The sequence below is a fragment of the Sminthopsis crassicaudata genome, chromosome 2, assembly GCF_048593235.1.
Source record: "Sminthopsis crassicaudata isolate SCR6 chromosome 2, ASM4859323v1, whole genome shotgun sequence".
Lineage (NCBI taxonomy): Eukaryota > Metazoa > Chordata > Mammalia > Dasyuromorphia > Dasyuridae > Sminthopsis > Sminthopsis crassicaudata.
In genome coordinates, this window is record NC_133618.1 from 147,087,319 (window position 1) to 147,106,914 (window position 19,596).

At 36.7% G+C, this 19,596-nt stretch overlaps 1 protein-coding gene across 7 annotated transcripts in view; it reads left to right on the forward strand.

Annotated features, from left to right (window-relative positions):
• FBXO16 (F-box protein 16) overlaps positions 1-19,596 on the forward strand; it is a 75,929-nt gene that overhangs the window by 27,093 nt on the left and 29,240 nt on the right. For 6 of the 7 annotated variants that reach the window (XR_012486054.1, XM_074287583.1, XM_074287581.1 and 3 more), the window contains 4 exons: positions 122-157; positions 8,103-8,309; positions 14,076-14,240; positions 18,911-19,143. Coding sequence is in view for 6 of the 7 variants with exons in the window: in XM_074287583.1 (XP_074143684.1) it covers positions 122-157; positions 8,103-8,309; positions 14,076-14,240; positions 18,911-19,143 (641 nt within the window). In the remaining variant the exon portion in view is untranslated. The remainder of the gene's footprint in view (positions 1-121; positions 158-8,102; positions 8,310-14,075; positions 14,241-18,910; positions 19,144-19,596) is intronic. The other variant, XM_074287580.1, reaches the window with a different exon arrangement.

The window sequence follows — 19,596 nt, forward strand, 5'->3', positions numbered from 1 at the left end:
CCTCATTTGGTATATGAAGAGACAGAGAGAAGACCATCTCACTGAGGTTTTTTTTTAAGTTTTTGGAATTGTTTTTATTCCATTATATACTAAATCACTCTTCTTTATTTGCTTATCCTAGATATTTGAAGAAAGAAGAATCCTACTTGGAAAATGGGTAAATCTGTAAAATATATATATTTCTAAAATTTAAGTATATATTTAACTTCATTGTTAAATCCAGTGCTTTACAGTGATTTCAAGTAAGGATCCTTCAATTTTAAAGGCGTGGATCACCTTAAAAATATTACATCACTTGTGCAGATTTCTGTTTTAGCTTCTTGCTGGTAATCAGTAATAAACTCAAACTTTCCATTTTTAGTACTTTGAATAGCCTTGACTTATGGGATCTTCTTTACTTATTTACATAAAAACAAAAGGCTATCTTTTCTGTTAATACTTATGACCTGAGAAATAATGAGTAAGTGCTCATCAGAGTACCCTAGCCATTTAATATACTACTTCTGCAGGAAAACATATAATACTCTGTGGCACTCTGATGAATGGCACATCTTTTTGCCCATTTAAGATTCCTAAAGCATAAGCCTGACCATACCTGCTTAATAAACTCCTGTGACTCCTAATTAACTCGAGATTAAAATGTAAATGCCTTTTAAAAGGCATTTTAAAGTCCTTCACAATCTGGGTCCAGTTTACCTTTCCAGCTTTGTTATCTATTACTGCCCTTCATATACTCTGTACAATTGAACTAAACTGGTTTACTTGTTTCCAGTGCACAACTGCTCCCTTTCCCATCTCTGAGCTTGTGTTCAGACTATTTCTCACCTCAAAGGATCTCTCTTCTTATCTCTGCCTCTTAGAATACCTAGCTTCCTTAGAAACTCCTTTGAAAATCTGTAGCTTCATTGCTGTAAGAGGCCCATCCTGATACTGAGTTGCTAATTCCCTACCTTGTTTTCTCAGATTACTTTATATGGATTTTGTATTTTCTCATCTTTGAAAGTATTGCTCCTACTGCCATGTGTTTTCTCTCCCGCCCTCTCCCGACTGTATACTCTTTGGGAACAGAGAGTGATCAGTTTTTATCTTTGCATTCTCAGTATCTAGCTCAATTCCTGCATATATCAGGCAAATGATAAATGCTTGATGCATGAATGAATCTGTTGATACTCAGATCCTAGGATAAGAATATTTATGTAAATAATTTTGGTTTTATTATATTATTGTATATTTTTAACTAAGTTGAGTTTCCCCCTTTTTGGATGTTAAATTTACTTGATTCTAGTTTCCAAAAACTTAGTACACAAGTTGATTTAGCCAGAACAAGCCACTTGGGTTAAATGCCCTTTCTGTTAGTTTTTATTTTCAAGGAGAGAAGGAATGTTTTGTCTTCCAACTAATCAGATAAATCCTATGATTCTCTGTCATGTCATGATGCAAATTGTCTGATATAAGACATTGGACAGGTTTCTAGCTCTAATTTTCCTTATCTAAAAAATGATAGGACTGGATCAGAAGACTTCTAAAGACCCTTCTAGTTCTAGAACTAAGATTCTCTGACCTTAAGAGGAATTTAGGTCAGAAGAGATCAATTATAGATCATGGTATAATTCATTATTGATTTAATCAGCATTCATGACCTATTTTATTTAATATTTATCCTATTTAATATATTACTTTAACATATAACATTTAATATCATATTTTATAGAACAGTCAATATCTATCATAGTTAATATAATTCTCTTTAATATAATTTATTCATAGTTTATCATATTTAATTAATTGAAGTGTAGGGAAATAACAGAGTAATAGAAGTAATTTACAAAAATAACAGGGTAATAGAAGTCAGAACATCTAAGTCCTAGTTCTAACTCAACCATTAACTTGATGTGTAGCTTTGGGCAAGTTATTGTCTGTCTTAGAGCATTTGTTTGTAACATTATAGATGGCATAGTTTCCTCATTTAGTGAAAGAAACGTTAAATTAATGCTAGTAACTTTGCCAAGAAAACTCCAAACGAGGTCACAAGGTATTGGACCAGATAGAACATCAGCAAAGAGCAGTATTGAGATCCTAATCTGTCTTCAACAAAATGATTTGCTTAATTTGCTAATAGCTGCTATCTTCTAAGAACATTAGTAAGTCAAAATAGTTTTTGAGCCAGGGAAAGTGATAATCATATATATTTGCTTTTTATTCCCAAAGCTAATTATTTTAAGCACTTGTTTTATATGTTAAGAGCATCTGATAAGGGAATTCAAAATATACCTTTAGATTGTGAAGTTGGGTGTTAGAGAGTATCAATATTTTATCTTGATAACTATTTTCTGTTTGACATCTGTACTTTATAGATAGCTTCCCAGATTGCTTCTAAAAGCTAAAAGGTGTGTTTAGATTTTTTTGAACTCGGTAATTGAAGAGATTCTTAGCCTCAGTGGCTACCTAGCTTTAATCACTGAATAGGTGCAACCTCAGTCAAACTGAGTTTGACTAAGTTGAAGACTTTAGTTTAAAAAGGCCGAAGTTTTCCATTGCATTCAGGCCATTTCTAGTCATCTAGATCTATATCTGGCCAATGGACTCAGATGGCTCTGGAGGGGAAATGAGACCTTGCACAGCCCTCCCTCACTTAAATCCAATTCACTTGCATGTCATGTCATCACCTCCTGACCTCTCCTCCCATGATCCCCTTCCAGAATGAATAGCTAGGCTTCCATTGTTTACTGGAATTCAGACTCTCTTCTGATGCCATGCCTTGCTCCCTGTGATCATATTTAGCCCCCATTATAACCTGTGAGATAAGTGCTATTATTATCCCATTGTACAGATGAGAAAGCTGGTTGAAAAAAAATTTATCTTTCTCAAGATCAGTCACACAACCAGTCTGTGAGACAGATATGAAGTAGAGTCTTGCTAACCCTAACCCAGTATTCTATTAAATTCCTACTTAGGTGGCTCTGATACCATGAGGTTCAGTGCAGGGTAGGGAGTTGTGGGAACCCCCTTCTGGTCAGCGCAGGTCTTTTGTAAGTGAATTTATGAACCCAAAAAGTTAAACTGGCAAAAGAAGTTTATTATTAGAATTGAGAAGTCACCTTTTTTTTGGGGGGGGGAGGAGCTGGGAGTAGAGAAATCCTCGTAGCAAAGAAAGAGATAAAGGGAGTAACACTGAAAAGAAAATGTCTTTTCAGCAGGCAGAGAGTCGTAGCTATGCCAAGGAGAGAGAGGTTCCTTGGCACAGTATGTTGGGTCTTCTACAAGGGATTGAACTGAAGGAAGCTTGTTTTATGGGCAACTCTTGGTGGGGGCTGGGAGCAGTTTGAGCTGGAATCTGAATAGAGAATCCCTGGACTAACTCAATAGAGTTGGATAGAAATCTCAATCTCCAGCTCATGCTAATTAGGAGTGGTCCTAGACTCAATTAGTCCCACCCAGATAACAGAATGAAACCATTTTATCTTGATTCTCCAGGGTGGGTCTCTCAGGGGAGAGCTTCTCTGAGGGATTTCTCAAGCATTCCTCTCCAAAGTGAGAGAGAGAGAGAGACAGACAGAGAGAGAGAGAGAGAGAGAGAGAGAGAGAGAGAGAGAGAGAGAGAGAGAGAGAGAGAGAGAGAGAGAGACACAGAGAGAGACACAGAGAGAGAGACACAGAGAGAGAGAGAGACACAGAGAGAGAGAGAGACACACACACACACACACACACACAGAGAGAGACAGAGAGAGAGAGAGACAGAGAGAGAGAGAGACAGAGAGACAGAGAGAGAGAGAGACAGAGAGAGAGAGAGAGAGAGAGAGAGAAGAGACAGAGAGAGAGAGAGACACAGAGAGAGACACAGAGAGAGAGACAGAGAGAGAGAGAGAGAGAGAGAGAGAGAGAGAGCGAGAGAGAGAGCGAGAGAGACAGAGAGACAGAGAGAGAGAGAGAGAGAGAGAGAGAGAGAGAGAGAGAGAGAGAGAGAGAGAGAGAGAGAGAGAGAGAGTGAGTGAGTTTTGGAGTTCCCCTCGTCAGTAGGAAGAACTAGAGGAGAAAATCTGAGGATAGGAAGAATCTTTTCATTTATCCATGTCTGGTTTAGGCCAGCTTATATATTTAAAAATAAAATTAACTTTTGGACCCCCTGTGAGCCACATTCTGGAATTTAGACCTGGAAAGAACTTTAAATATCATTAAAATCAATCCTAACTACAGATGATGAGAGGAAGCACAAGATTATACAGGTAGCAAGTAGTTCAGTCAGATTCAAACTTAGTTCCTCTGACTCCAAATTCAGAGTGCCTTTCTATCTGTGGCACTAAATAAAAGCAATAAAGTCTTATTTTCCTTTATGGAGATCACCCTATTTTTCTAGATTTGACCCACCCAGTGGGAAATCTGAAAAATATTATCTAACTCAATTAATGTGACTACAGAGAAGATTCTTTCCCCGAGGGAAGGAAAAGGAGGGTACCAATGCATTTGTAGCCATTTATGGTCTCTTGCAATTCTGAAATTCTAAGTTTCTAGAATCCTTTCATCTCTACTCTGTAGGTGGTAATGAAAGAGATTTAGGGATCCAGCTGTGACTCCATCTCTGTCATTCTCTGTGGATACAGAGTAATCTCTTGCTTCATTGTCTTAATGAGGGCATTAGGAGTACTAGGGACCAAGAGAGAAAGGAGAGAGAATGGTGGAGAAGAAAGACTAGAGAGGGCAGCTTTTGAGCCTTTCATATTCTGGCTTCAGCCTTTCCTGGATTATTTTTTATTACTTTCCTGCATAGATTTTGCTGTCCAATCAAACTGGCTAATTTTATCTCCCCATTCTTTATAAAGCCTAGAATGCACTTTACTCAAAGGGTGCTTTCTCTCCTCAATGATTAAGTATACACTTCTCTGTTTTTATGTTGTATTTCCCATCCTATATCTCATCCCAATAGAATATAAATTCCTAGAGGGCAGGAATTGGTTTTTTGTTTTGTTCTTGTTGAGGGATGAGAAATGAGGGATACCCTAATAATGATGGAGTCCTCAGGCCAGTGTCTCAGTTTTTTGTGAAAGAATTACAGTCCTGATCTCCAAGTGAGGTTTTGGTAAAAAATAGGTTTATTTTATACTGAGAAGTTCCCTCAGTGGGTTCTTCAGGATAGGAATTAGCAAAGGTTTGGATACAGAATCTTGTCTTTTATTAGCCTTCTATGATTTGGGGTTAGGGAGCAATCTCCAGATGAAATTGAGGAATTAACCAATAATGGGTGGTAATTATGCTCCAGACCAAGATCTCCAATTGAATTGTAGGTGGAGATTATTATGGGAGTTTCTATGAATAGGAGGGTAGGGTTGCTCCCAAAGATCGGAGGGATTAAAATTTAGGATTTTTCCAACCCAGATCCAACCCCCCAAAGATCCGGGGGACATAGTTTCTATTACATCGTTCTTTGTGCCCCCTAATTCCAGCACAAGGTCTTGCCCATTGTGTGTGTGTGTGTGTGTGTGTGTGTGTGTGTGTGTGTGTGTGTGTGTGTAGAAGGGGCTTTTGATTGTGGGGAAAGATCTAAACCTCTGATTTCATTAGTGTACAATTCCCAGTAATAGACTTCCTCCACCTTTGCATATGGTCAATTCTTCTGAAATTTATGTTCTCAGTGGGTTGACTGAGGGTACTGAAAGGTAAAGTTAGTTTCTCAGGCTGATCACTCAGCCACTCTTATGTCAAAAACTAAGTTTTAACCCAAATTTTTTTGATCAAAGCTTACTCTCTATTTAGCATCTCTAATCTTGCACATGGAAAGCACTCTGTAAATGCTTCTTGAGAGAGACAAGAAGACTGTACAACTTGCAAAAGTTCACTGTTCCAGTAAACAAATACATTAAAAAAAAAACACACACACAAATGCTGCCTATGACATTGCTTGTTGCCTTTTCTCTGGAGCCCCTTTCTTTAACACCCTCCAACCCCCCATTTTGGAGCATTTCCCAAGGGCACTCACAATCCAAAACAGGAGATACTTTTTTTAAGAGAACAGAAGGAATACCAAATAGAAGCACAGATAAGCAAGTTAGCTTTAAAAGCTTCTGATTGAATTTATTGTATACTATGGAAGAAAAGTAAAGTATATATAACAATTCTGCAAATTAATGTACAATCTTCTTTTTTATGTATGTGGATATGCCCCTTTTAGGTAACATTAAATTCAAAATAGAAAATAAACTTTAAAAGAAATCTGTTAACAGGCCCATTTACGTAACATTTTAAAGGTTTGACAAAACACTTTCTGAGTCTGAGTATTATACATGTTACTCACTGTGTGACTTAGGGCAAGTCACTTATTCAACTAATTATCAAAAAAATTATTGAATACCTATTGTGTGCCAAGTACAGTGGTAGGCACTGGAAATACAAAAATAAAAATGAAATAATTTCTTCCTTCAAAGAGACTACCTTCTACTAGGATAAATAATATGATTATATACAAAATTAAAACAAGGTGGTTTTATTGTTGTTATTCTGGATGAAGAGGCACTAGCAGCTGAGAGGATCAGGAAAGGGCTTAAACAAGAGGTGGTAGCTAACTAAGCTTTGAAGAAAGTTTAATACCCCAAAAAGTAAAGGTGAATAGAGAATGTGCTGTGCATTGTGCATGGCTTAATGCATATAGGAGATTTGCTTCAGTTTCCTTATCTGTAAAATTATATTAGAAGATCCCTAAGATCTCTTACTGCTGTAAACTATTATTAATCCTATTTTACAGATGAGGAAGATGATATTAAGAGATCAGGTGCCCAGGGTCACACAGCCAGAGTCAGAACTCTAACTGGATTCTTCCATTTGATGATCAAGATTAATCATAGGGTCTTTTCTAAGCAAACTTGTGAAATAACCAAAATTTCTCCTCCTCATCTATTAGGTCTGTGTATGGCAGTATTGACCACAAAAACAATCAGAGACTTTCACAGCAAAAAAAATCAAAAAGGGATTTATTATGATCTTGTGAGAAAGGGCATATCCCATCTGGCAAGGTGTTTGCCAGTAAAAGGAGCACAAAGTAAAAACTGCAAAACATAAGATTAAGCAGCCTGAATGAAGAAGCTCTCTTTGGCCTCCCCTCACTCCTCCCCCCTCCCAGCCTGGCCTTTTCTCTCATTGTTTAGGGGAATCTGGGTTTACATTCTAATGGGGAAATCTAACCCAGAAATAAGAGAAAAAAATTTTTAAAAGTACTTAAATGCTAATTAAGAGGTGGTGGGAAACAGGAAAGGACAAACACCTGCAACTTTTTTAGTTATAACTCTAGTTATTATTATAAAATCTCAAGTCACCAAAGAGTGTCACCATGAGAGTGTCTTCACTCAATTAATTCCACATAGTTATTCACCTCTTCTCCCTTTTTTTCCTCACTGGAAAAACCCATTAGGTAGTTTTTCTCTCCTGTCATTGGAACCTGTTCTTCCTAAAAGGAGCTAATAGCAGAAATTTATATTTTCCTGTGAATCTAAATCATTGTGTTACTTCTTGGTATAGACACACTTAAAGCTTTTTTAAAATATGGCACCAAAGACTTTGTCCTCCATTCAAGAGTGTTTTTTTTTTCAATCTGTGAGAAGCTGGAGAAGAGGTTTTGTTTTTTATTAGGAGAGAGTCAGGGAGAGAGAGAGTAAAAGAGAGATGAGAGAGATTGAGATCAAGAGCAAGATGGGGAGAGAGACAGACAGACAAAGAGAGACAGAGACACACACACAGAGAGAAAGTATATCGGGTATATTGTAAAAGATCCTTCTCTTGAAATAATCCTCATAAATTTATGCCATATTTACTATGTAAGGCTGGCCCCAACTGGCAGAGCTTGGACAACTGCCAGCTGTGAGCTGAAGAGAAGAAACCATTCATACACAGATTCATTTACCCAAATTCACATAAACAGTAGGTGGGGCTAAGTGAGAAAGTGAGCAGAGAGTGAAGAGAACATAAGAGGCCAATGGAAAGGTCATTTAGCAAATGGACTTTTAATGCTACAGATTCTTGCTTCTCTTCCCCATTACTGAATCTCAAAAGTCATATTAAACCTGTAGCTGATTTGATTTTTGTTGTTGGTGGTGGTGCTGGGTTTTTTTCTTTTTCAGTTTGACAAGTGGACAGATGCTCAGAGGAGAAGAATCTTGATAGGCTTGTTTGAGCAGTGCTCTGTGTCACAGCAAAAATTCTGTAGTCGGCAACTTCAGCAAAGAATTCCAGCAGAAGCAGTGGATTTCACGACCAAACTGCCTCGGGTGTTGTCTTTGTACATCTTTTCTTTCCTAGACCCACGAAGTCTCTGTCGGTGTGCACAGGTAAAGCACATAAAGTAACACTGAGCTCTTTGGGAGAAGGGACCTATAAAAACCCAATAAATGAAAGTTGTTTTTAATAAAGTCAAGTTGTAACTCTATTAGTATGGTAGTATTCTGTTTCATCTAGCCGAAACTAGGTGGTACAGCATAATAATTAGAGCTCTAGACTTGGAGCCAGGAAAACCTTAATTTAAATTTACTCTTAGATACTTTCTAGTTATATTACTCTAGGCATGTCTTTCTTCATCTGTAAAAATGGGACAGCTAGATGGCATGCTAGTGCATAAAGTGCGGGACTTGGAGTTCCGAAGATTTATATTTCCGAGTTCAAATCTGGCCTCAGACACATACTGACTTTGTGACCTTGGGCTGGTCACTTTACCCTGTTTGCCTCAATATCCTTATCTATAAAATGAGCTGGAGAAAGAAATAGCAAATCATGCCAGTATTTGTATCAAGAAAACCCCAAATGTGGTTACAAAAAGTGGGACCCAATAGAAACAAATGAACCACAAAAATAGGACTAATAATAGTATCTACTCCTAGACTTATTGTGAAGGTAAAATGATATCCTATTTGTAAATTACTCTGCAAAACTTAATATGTGCTATATAATAGCTAACTCTGTTATCTATGTAGTTCCTATTAATACTCAAATACTTCAGTTTGGAACTTATTCTTTTATAGTCGAGAATTGTACCCTAAAAATACCTTAAGACATTAGACTGGATAAAGCAAATTTCCTTTTTCTTTTTGTTGAGTAATCAGGGTTAAAGGATTTGCCCAGGGTCATATAACTAGTATGTGTCAAATATCTGAGGCCAGATTTGAACTCAGGTCCTCCTGGGCTCCAGGGGTAGTGCTCTATTCACTTTACTATATAGCTACTCCTTGATAAAGTATTTTTAAAATGGCAGAGGAACCCTGAGAGCGAACTGAAAAAACAAAATACTTACTATCTATAATTTTATAATTTTTATAAATTCCTTTACAGAGTTTCATCCCCCTGTTCCCCAAACATCTAAAAAGTGGTTCATATAATTTGAAATGGAAGCCCACTTTAAAAATCTCTATATATTATTTAATTGAGGCAGAAACTATTTCGTATTGCTACCTGTATATATGTCAGAGACAAGGTACTAACTCAGTTTTTCTTGATTCTTAGATGAGTCTTTTATTTACTACATCATGCTACCTTTCAAGATCTAACTAAATAAAAGTGAATATATAACTGCAAATACAATCTCTAGTGATATACCTTCCTACCCTAGAAGTTTCTCAGTCCCTACAATTTCTAGTCTATACTTCTTCCTTCTATGTTGTCTTTGGCTTATCTTTCTCATCATGGTACAAAATACAAGGATCTCCACAACAGAAGTGGGTTGTCTCTCTCTGTCTTCAAAGCCATATCACATACTCTGAAGAAGACCAGTGGAACTTTGAGCTTCTTTCCTTATACAATACTCTTATGCCTCCATACTATTTGATGTCAGAAGAGCTTACTTTGATACTTTATTGGATGAATCCATGATCAATTATATATAGATAATCCTTCCATTAGCGCAGATTACATCCTATCCATGCTTTATTGTTCTTATATTTTTCTTCTCTGTGTCCTTTCTTAAATACCCTAAAAAAAAAGTCACTCCATGAACTTTAGACCTTCCTAATTCTTTGGATCTTGTAATGTTTCATAGATATTAATGAAATACTTAAATTGTCCATCTGTTACCTCTTACTCTCAAGATGTGACTGGCTCACCCCTTTCTACATCATTCATACCTTTAGTGATTTGTATATCACTTCTTATATGCCTGCCACTGATACCAAGATGTATAGTTTATTTATACCCATTATTCAGTTTTCCTTGTCCTTCAGTTCTTGTCCAGTCCTTCCTTGTCCTGGAATTTTGAAACTTCTCAGATCTTAGTTTTCCATGTGCCATAGCTATATAGCAACACTAAGAGAATATTAATGTGAAAAAGATGGACTTTTGTAGCACAGAATAACTTGAGTTTATTGTAAGAATTCTGTGATTTCCTGAATGTCAACCTGATTTTGCTGCTATACTCAATTCTGAGCCAGTTCATCATCCATCTTACTATTGGACTCACTCAATGGACTGTCCATCTAACTACATTACATAATCCAGGCAATATTAACCCAATTAATTCATGACATTTGGGGAGGGGGATATTTTTATATTGTCTTGGTATCTTTCCCTCCCTGAGATAAAACGGCTTAGCAAATAAATACCTTTAAAGTAGTAGCTGCTTAATAAGCATTAATTGAATTTAATGGAATGGAATTAAAAATTTCGTTGCTTCCAATAGAGAAACAGATTTCCTCTGAGTATATTTGGGGTGATCTGGCTGCTCTAGCTTCAATATCTTAAATGCTGTTTCTCTTTCTTGCATGGCATTTTGGGGCCTGAGGTATCAGGGTTCAAACAAAGTAATTCTATTGTGTTTAATGTTTAATATTTTTTCATAGAATCTGTCATGTTGGATCTTTAGTGTTTCTTCATAAAACCCTTAACAAGAGTATGAATACTCTTGGGATGACTCATTTGAGTTACAACACCAAGCTTTTTGTTGACTTGTTTTTGTTTCCACTATTTTTGGATGTTTCTGAGGCAATATTATGCACAATATTCTGGCATTTTCCTCCATAGTGTTTTACAAACAAGCTAGTATTCTAAATCTGTATTGCCTTTGATTATTGTGTCTTTCTTTTTGGTAAGGAGATCAGCTATTTGTTGGCTAAAGCACTTCTGGTCTTCTTCTTAAAGTGACATTTTTACATCAGTTAATAAACCAATCAATCAATAAATAAACATTTATTAAGTGCCTACTATGTAAACTTTGCTAAGTTAAACTTTTATGGAAATGATGATAATTGGGGTCAACATTTTTCCTGCTTCATTGTTTGGTATTAGCAGCTCTTTTCTTTTTTTTTTTTTCCCCCCTGAGGCTGGGGTTAAGTGACTTGCCCAGGGTCACACAGCTAGGAAGTGTTAAGTGTCTGAGATCTGATTTGAACTCGGGCCCTCCTGAATTCAGATTTGGTGCTCTATTCACTGCGCCACCTAGCTGCCCCCTGGCAGCTCTTTTCAAAGACTTTTCAATAAAATAGGTTGAAGTTTTTTACAGGCTAAAATAAAATATTTAAAATGACAAAAAATATATATAACAAAATATATACATGTGCCATTTACTTAGTCTCTAGTAAAATGAGAAGTGCTCAGCTTTCACAACAATAAACTTAGATAACTTTATGCTTGTACTTTTATATATTTACATATTTAAACCAAAAATTACTTTCTTATGCCTCAATATATTCAAGCTTTTTCAAATGTCAACTTCATATTGACTTTCCTTCAGTGAAGGTTGATAAACCTGAGGTAGACAGTAGTCTAGCTGGATCTGAAGCAGATGCATAAATTGAGTCATTGATGTCCTCGAGAACTACTTTGTTCCCCTACCCCCAACTAAATCATCTTATGAACAGCTTTCATAGAACCTACTATATTTGACCATAGGATTTAGTTTTTAAAGTAACTTCATCAATGAAGGCTGGGAAACTTAAGTTTTGTAGGCAGAGATCTAATTTTAGATATTTGCCTCCCTCAACCCCTCCCCTGTAGGTGCCTGGAATCAGGTTGCAAAGCCAATTCAGAATTCACTCTGGAGTGTTTGCTTGGTGAGTGAGAAAGGGGGGCCGGGGGAGGCAAGCTGAGTTTCCTTTTGTTCTACCATTACGTTAGCCTCTTTCCCAACAAAAATCCCATTATTCCTGAGGCCAAAAGAAAAAAAAGACAACAACTTTAGTTCCAAACTCTCAGAAAGTCTAGAGCTAAATAGGAGAAGTTGGTGGTGTTGCCCTGCCTCCTCTTCCCTCAAAGCTTCTTGCTTCACTGCTGTGAGGCTGAAGAGGAGGGGCTGGGCTCCATTTCATCTCCAGGTCAAACAGTCTTGGAATGTAGTTTCTCTTCTGCCTTGCCTGGCCTGCCTTTTAGATCCTGGTCTCCCATAACCCTATACTCCCCCACTAATATCCTCTTTTTCTCCTTCTAGCTCTTGGATAACTTCCCCCTTCCCTTTATCTTTTTGAAATATGAATTCTTTCTAATCCTCCCTTAATGCCTAATATTTCCCTGAACTGCCTCAGGCTATGCTCTGAACATTGTATTTTTTTTTTTTTTTAATGCTGACTGGAATTTTGGTAATTTTGATTTAGCTCATCTTGAAATGGGGAGGAATTTTTCAAAAGTGGAGCAAAGGTGATGTTTTTTCTGTAGCTAGAGTCCATAAATTTCTGGGGAGGAGAGGGAGGAGACAATTAACTCTGCATGAACAAAGAGGCTATATGATCTTTGAGTCTACCCCCTACTTGTCAATGGACCCATTCAAAACCTACAGCCTATTGTCTTTACTGTAAATATTCCCACACACAGGCCAGCACTTTCTGTGTTTGTTCAGTACTCACAGATTAGCAGGGACTATGCTAGAGCTTTGGCAGGAAAATTGAGGTTGGAAAGAAAAACTAAGAAATAAAAGATACTAGGTGAGATAGGATCTGTGCTGTAGAACGAAACATACAAAAATATATATAGTACCTGCAATAAGTTGGAGATCACAATTCCTAGTTCAAAATAAATATGTGACAAATTCACAATGGCTATTCTCTTTGGCAGGTTTATTTAGAATAATAGATTATAGCCAAAAATAAAAGGTAAAATAGGCACCAGGAGTGGCAAATAGGAAATAATGTTGGAAGAGCATATACTTAGGAAGGAAAAAGAAAAGTTCCCCGGCAGAGGTCACAATTAACCAAGAGAAAGGAAATACTCTGAGGTGGGAGTAACCCGTAGACTGGCAGGTTAGATTGACCAGAGTTAACTGGAGTAAGGAGAAAGATTCCTTTAAAGGGAAAATACTAGGAAGGAGGGAGAGTATCTCATAATGAACCTTGTTCTTAAGAAAACTTAGCAAATATTTTTATCATAACCAGATCTTTTATAGGGAAAATGCAGTCTTGGGTTTTGTTTGTTTGTTTGTTTGTAAAAGCAGGAACTCAGAGGGAAGGGTCAGGAACCAGATGAAGCACATCTGACAGACCAGGTCCCAGACCTGTCAAAAGATATGCTAATAAATATCTCAAAGGTTGTTTAAAAATACCCAGAATTTGGGGGTTGAACAGTGGCGGTTAATAAAGAGTTCCTTGATAGTCTGGGAATTATCTGATTAATATTCCTCTTCCTGACTGAAAAGAGAGTAAGTCCCATCACCTCTTTGGTAACCATGGACCAGCCAATTATGTCAGTAAGAATGTTCCCCTTCCCACCTTCCTTCTTCCTCTTCCTATGTTCTCTGACATAGAACAGAACTACTTAACCTGGTCCATGGGTGGATTTCAAGGAGTCTATGAACTTGAATGAGAAAAAAATTTACATCTTTATTTTCACTAACATCTAACTGAAAGTTAGCTTTTCCTTCAATTTTGAATGTAGTTAATAAAACATATTCTAAAAATGGGCTTTTGAGCTTCACTAGATTTCCAGAAGGCTCATAAACCCAAAAAGGATTAGGAACGCCCAGGCTAGGCTAGAAAAACTTCATTTTGGAAGTGGCCATGAGACTTCATTATGAAGAAGGGAAGGACATTTGGGAAATGGAAAGGCTGTTTCAGGTAGGTGAGAGTTTAGGTGAAGGGCTCAGACCTAAGGAAGGGGATAGGAACTGACACTGTCCTTGCTTTTTCCAGGTGAGCTGGCACTGGAAGAACTTGACTGAAATGGATCAGCTCTGGATGCCCAAGTGTTTGCGTTTTAATTGGTGCATCAATTTCTCTCCAACTCCTTTTGAACAGGGGGTGTGGAAGAAGCACTATATTGAGATGGTGAAAATACTTCATATTTCTAAGCCCAAGGTATGTAAGCAGCAAACATAAAACTTCATGTCATTGGTTGTTGTACTTCATTCTCAAAGAGGACCAAAATGACAACATTATGTTAGAGTTAAGGTAGTATGTTCAACTGTGGCTGATCAGGTTGGACACAAATAGTCCCTATGAACATTTGAGGTAGATTCTCTAACTTTATGCATCTCATGTATCTTCTGAGCTGAGGGCACATCATACTGGGCAGTCCTATTCCTGGGTCTCTTGTGTCATGCAATCAATTCTAAAGTTCTTAAGAGAGACCTTGAGAATGTCCTTGTATCACTTTTTCTGATCATCATGTGAGCACTTGCTCTGTGTGCGTTCTCCAAAAAATAATCTTTTTGGCAAGCACACATTTTGCTTTTGAACAATGTAGTCTCCCCAATGGAATTGCATTCTCTGCAGTAGAGTTGAGATACTTGGCAGTTTAATTTGAGAAAGAACCTCAGTGTCTGGTACCATATCCTGTACCTTATCTTGCCAGGTCACCTTCAGAATCTTCCTAAGACAATTCAGATGGAAGCCATTAAGTTTCCTGGCATGGCATTGGTATACTGACCACAGGTATACAACCATGAAGTCAGCACAATGGCTCTGTAAACCTTCAGAGTCTATGGAAGATCTATATATCATTAAAGAGAACTGGAAAATGTGGTAGAATTTGTTGGTTTTCAGTATTTTTGCAATAAGATCCAGTGGTTTGTAGCTTTTTAGCCTTTTTTTTTTTTTTTTTTTTTTAGCTATTTAGCCTTCTGTCATTTCTTAGTAATCAAGATTTTCATAACCCCCATACTATTAAGCACTATGTATTCAGCAACAAGATTCTTTGATACCTGGAACTAGACCCAACAGAACATTAGGCAATTTTTTCATTGGAACTGTGGATAATTTATAAGGGGGCTCCTGGTGTGAGAACTCCTTCTATCAAGACATTGAAACTATGATTGAATCATGGCTAAATATAATTAGGTTAAGTTCAGGGTTCTACAATTAAGTATCAGAAGCAAAATTTGAAATCAGAAGCAAAAGACCTTTGTCTTTCTTGCTTATAAACCAGTACTCTTAACTTGTACCCAACATTGCTTCTACTAATTAAAGGTAAATAATCTGAACTCAACTGCACTTTTATAGATAGAATACCAGGCTTAGAGTCAGGAAGACTTATCTTCCTGAGTTCAAATCTGGTTTCAGATACTTACTAGCTATGTGATTCTGGGAAAGTCCCTTAACCTTATTTGCCTCAGTTTCCTCATCTGTAAAATGAGCTGGAGAAGGAAATGACAAATTACTTCAATATCTTTGCCAAGAAAACCCCATTCATAGAGAGTCACATATGACTGAAATGACTCAACAACAAAATTCGGAACTTTTGATAATTCTACCTTTATAGGTTTGATCTTTAAACATTGTACTATTTGTAAAAAAAAAAAAAAAAAAAAAAGTTTGCTAAATACATTTATAATAAGGAGAGAAGATTTTACTTAGCATGTTCATCAATTCAATTGACATTAACTGTGCTAGGTCTGCTGCTATATTCATATCAGTATTTTTATGTAAACACATACTTATAATCACAAATGTTTAATCTATTCATTAAAACCAGCCCAGCAGGAAGAATTATATTGTAAATAGCTGGAATTACTCTAAGTTATTGAAAGCCCTACAGTATTATTTCTCTCAGAGCTCTTCTATAATCTAATTTTCACTAATTCAGTAAGGAAACAAGCATTTATTAAGTACCTACTATGTGCCAGGCACTATGCTAAGTGCTTCATAAATTAATTTAATCTTTACAATAACCCTGGGAGGTAGGTACTATTATTATCATTGTACAGTTGAGGAAACTGAGGCAGGCAGCAGTTAAGTGACATGTCTAAGGTCACACAGCTAGTTTCCCCTTATTTAGTTTGAGTTAATGAAATTTATCATATTTATAATATTATATTGAATTATAGTGCAGCAAAGTAGATAAATGTAGAGGTCTCAGGAAGGCTTGGGTTCCAATGCTACATTTGACATAAACTAATTCTGAGAAGTCTCATTGCCTGAGATGATTCTCTATTAGCTTAGCATGAAGTGGTATCATATCCCATCCTCTTGCTGGGCAGCTAAGTGACAGGGATGAACAACAGTAACAAACAATAGATGGCACAGTGGAGAGAATCTCAGGCTTGGAGTTGCAATAGTAGAGGGAGATTCCCCATAGAAAAAATCCAGTTCTGAACCTCCCTCACCAATTGCTATATTATAATTACTGCATTTATGTTTGTATTAATGTAGAATCTCAACAATGCATAAGGAAAGGGGAATAAGTGCTTATATTGTGCCTATTCTATGCCAGGAACTATGCTAAGTGATTTGCAAATATTATTTCATTTGTTTCACCTAATAACTGTGAAGAAGGTACTGTTACTACCTCCATATTACAGTTAAGGAAACTTAGGCACACAGAAGTTGCATGATTTGCCCAGAGACATGCAGCTGCCTTAGAGAATTCAGTTCAGCCATTTTTCAGTCATATCTAACTCTTTGTAACCCTATATGGGATTTTCTTGGCAGATATACTGGATTGGTTTGCCATTTTCTTCTCCAGCTCCATTTACAGATGAGGAAACTGAGACAAATGGGATTAGTCATCTAAATCTTGCCCAGGGTCTGAGATTGTATTTGAACTTGGATCTTCTTGAATCCAGGCCCCAGTGTTTTATCTCCTACACCAAGTAGCTACTTCTATTCTTCTCTTTTAGGAGAAATTTGGTCCAGGAATAACTTTGTCCTCTCAATGTTTTGTAATCTTCAACAAGTTTCCTTGGATAACTCATAGGAAAATTCTAAGCATCTTCCCTGAGGATATTATCTATTTTTTGTTGTTGTTGAGTCATTTCAGTCATGACCCCATTTAGCTACACATGCACAAAAAGCCTTTCACAAAGTAGATACGTCCCTGTTTGCTATATACAAATCAAAGTTTTGAAAATCAGATAATATTTTCAAAGCCCAAGGGGAGCTTGTGGTTGGAGAAACCTTGGAACCTTTTATAATTATTATAATTAGTATAGAGTAGCTCCCCTACTCCCCCCTCCTTTCCTCCACTATCTGTTTTGTGCATTCTATCAGGTTCTTCTCAAAGCAAGACACACCTAATAGTTATTACAATAACAAATGCTTAATAGATTCTTAGGGCATTAAAGATGAACTGGGATTATGTAGTGAGGAAAATATTTTGTAAAATTTTTAAATGCTATATAAATGTGATTTGTTATTGTTCTTAACCCAAACTGCCTCTAAATAAGTAGCATTGCCAAGATTCAAAGCCAGATCTACTGATTGTAAATCAAATGCCTTTAATTCCAGACCACACTGCCTGATAATATGCAAATGAGAATTACTTTCCCAGATTCCTCAAAGCTGAGGTCAGTAGCAGGTTGGGACAGGATGGGGAGTAGTTTAGTTTAGACTAAAAGACTCCTATCAGAGTCCTCTGTAGGGATGTTGAACTTTTTTTGCCATAAAAATAAAGTCTTTTTAATATATACTGGAGAATATCAGAAACACACTACAGAATATCACAGAAACATCTCCATCAAATTATGAGGAATGTTTCCAGGGATGGGCTAAAAAAAATCCAGAAATGGTTTGATTTTCTATTGCTGCTGATAATGGGTGGCAATTGTTACTTAGTAAGATTAGTGAAATGCTTTCATGTATTTGATGTTGGGATGGGTTCTTTTTCCAAGGGTGTCCTAATAATGATATCTCAATTATTTTTATAGTATTTTAAAAATTGCAAAAACTTTACCTGTATCTCATTTGAGCATCACAATAGCCCTGTAAGATAGATAGGAAGGGGTATTATTACCCCTCTTTTTACAAATAAAGAAACTAAGGCAGCTATGTGGTGCAATTGAGTACTGGGTCTGAAGCCAGGAAGGCCTGAGTTCAAATTAGCCTCAGATACCTACTAATTGTGTGATCTTGGGCAAGTCACCTAACTCTATCTGCTTCAGTTTCCTGTAAATATATAAAATGAGCTGGAGAAGGAAATGACAAACCCATATATCTGCCAAGAAAACCCCAAATGTGGTCATGAAAAGTCAGACATGATGGAAACAATTAAACCATAACAGCAGCAAAATGAGGATCATTAATACCTTCAAAACTTGATGTGTTTTTGTGAGAATCAAGTGAAATATTTACAAAACACTTAGTATAGAGCCTGGTACACAGTGGTCACTCTAAAAATGCTATTCATGTTTCTTCCCTCTCCCCTCCTCCCCAACTCCCCATTCCAGAAAATTTAAGTGATTTGCTCCTAAAATCACATAGCTATTAAACTTTTATCAGAGCTTAAAATATCAGAGTCCCTATCTAAAAGACAGAAAATATTGAAACTTGAGTATTTTATCCTCAAAATACTTAATTCAATCTGAATATTCTAATATGTTATTAAAATTGGTTTTTTAATTTTAATTAACATAATTTAAATTAATTTATAGAAATTAATTCTACATGTGTTATGCTGGAGTTTTTTGGTATTAAGAGGGGGTAAGTTTTCTTGTTAACATAAGCTATAGCAGTGACAAAATATATATTGATATAATATCAGTATTTTGGATAATGTATTAGTAATCATTTGTCACTGTTATTTCTTCTCCTAGACTCCACCAAAAAATGATTTTATGGTTACTGACATTCAGGCAGCATCAGGTGACCCGAAAGGGGTGAAGCAATCCCCTTCATCTGCCCTTCATTCCTCCTGCTCATTTAGAAAGAAGACTAACCGAGGGGAAAAGGATCTTCCACCATGGCGTTCTTCTGATAAACATCCCACTGACATCATTCGGTTCAATTACCTAGACAACTATGATCCCATTGAACAAGCCTGGCAGGTGTAAGAAGCTAGTATCCTTCTTATCTCAAATGCTTTTAGGAACCATAGGTTGAAGCAGATAGATATAATATAGTGATGTGTAAGGCACTGGGAGAGATGAAAAATTATATAATCCTTACCCTCAGGGAGGTAACTGTGTGGTGGGGAAAGGCAGGAGAGGGGAATAAAGGTATGTATCTGTATGCAACAAAGTTTGATTGTAGGTGCTGCTAAGTGGCTCAGTGGATTGAGGGCCTGGCCTGGAGTCAGGAAAACCTGAGTTTAAAACCTGATCTCTGTTATTTAACCCTGATTGCCTCTGGTTCCTCATCTGTAAAATGAACTAGAGAAGGAAACGGCAAATCATTGTATTGTCTTTGTCAAGAAAACCCTAAATGTAATCACAAAGCATTAGACACAACTGAACAACATGATTGTAGAATGTGATCATGTCAAATAAAAGATCCTGGCAAA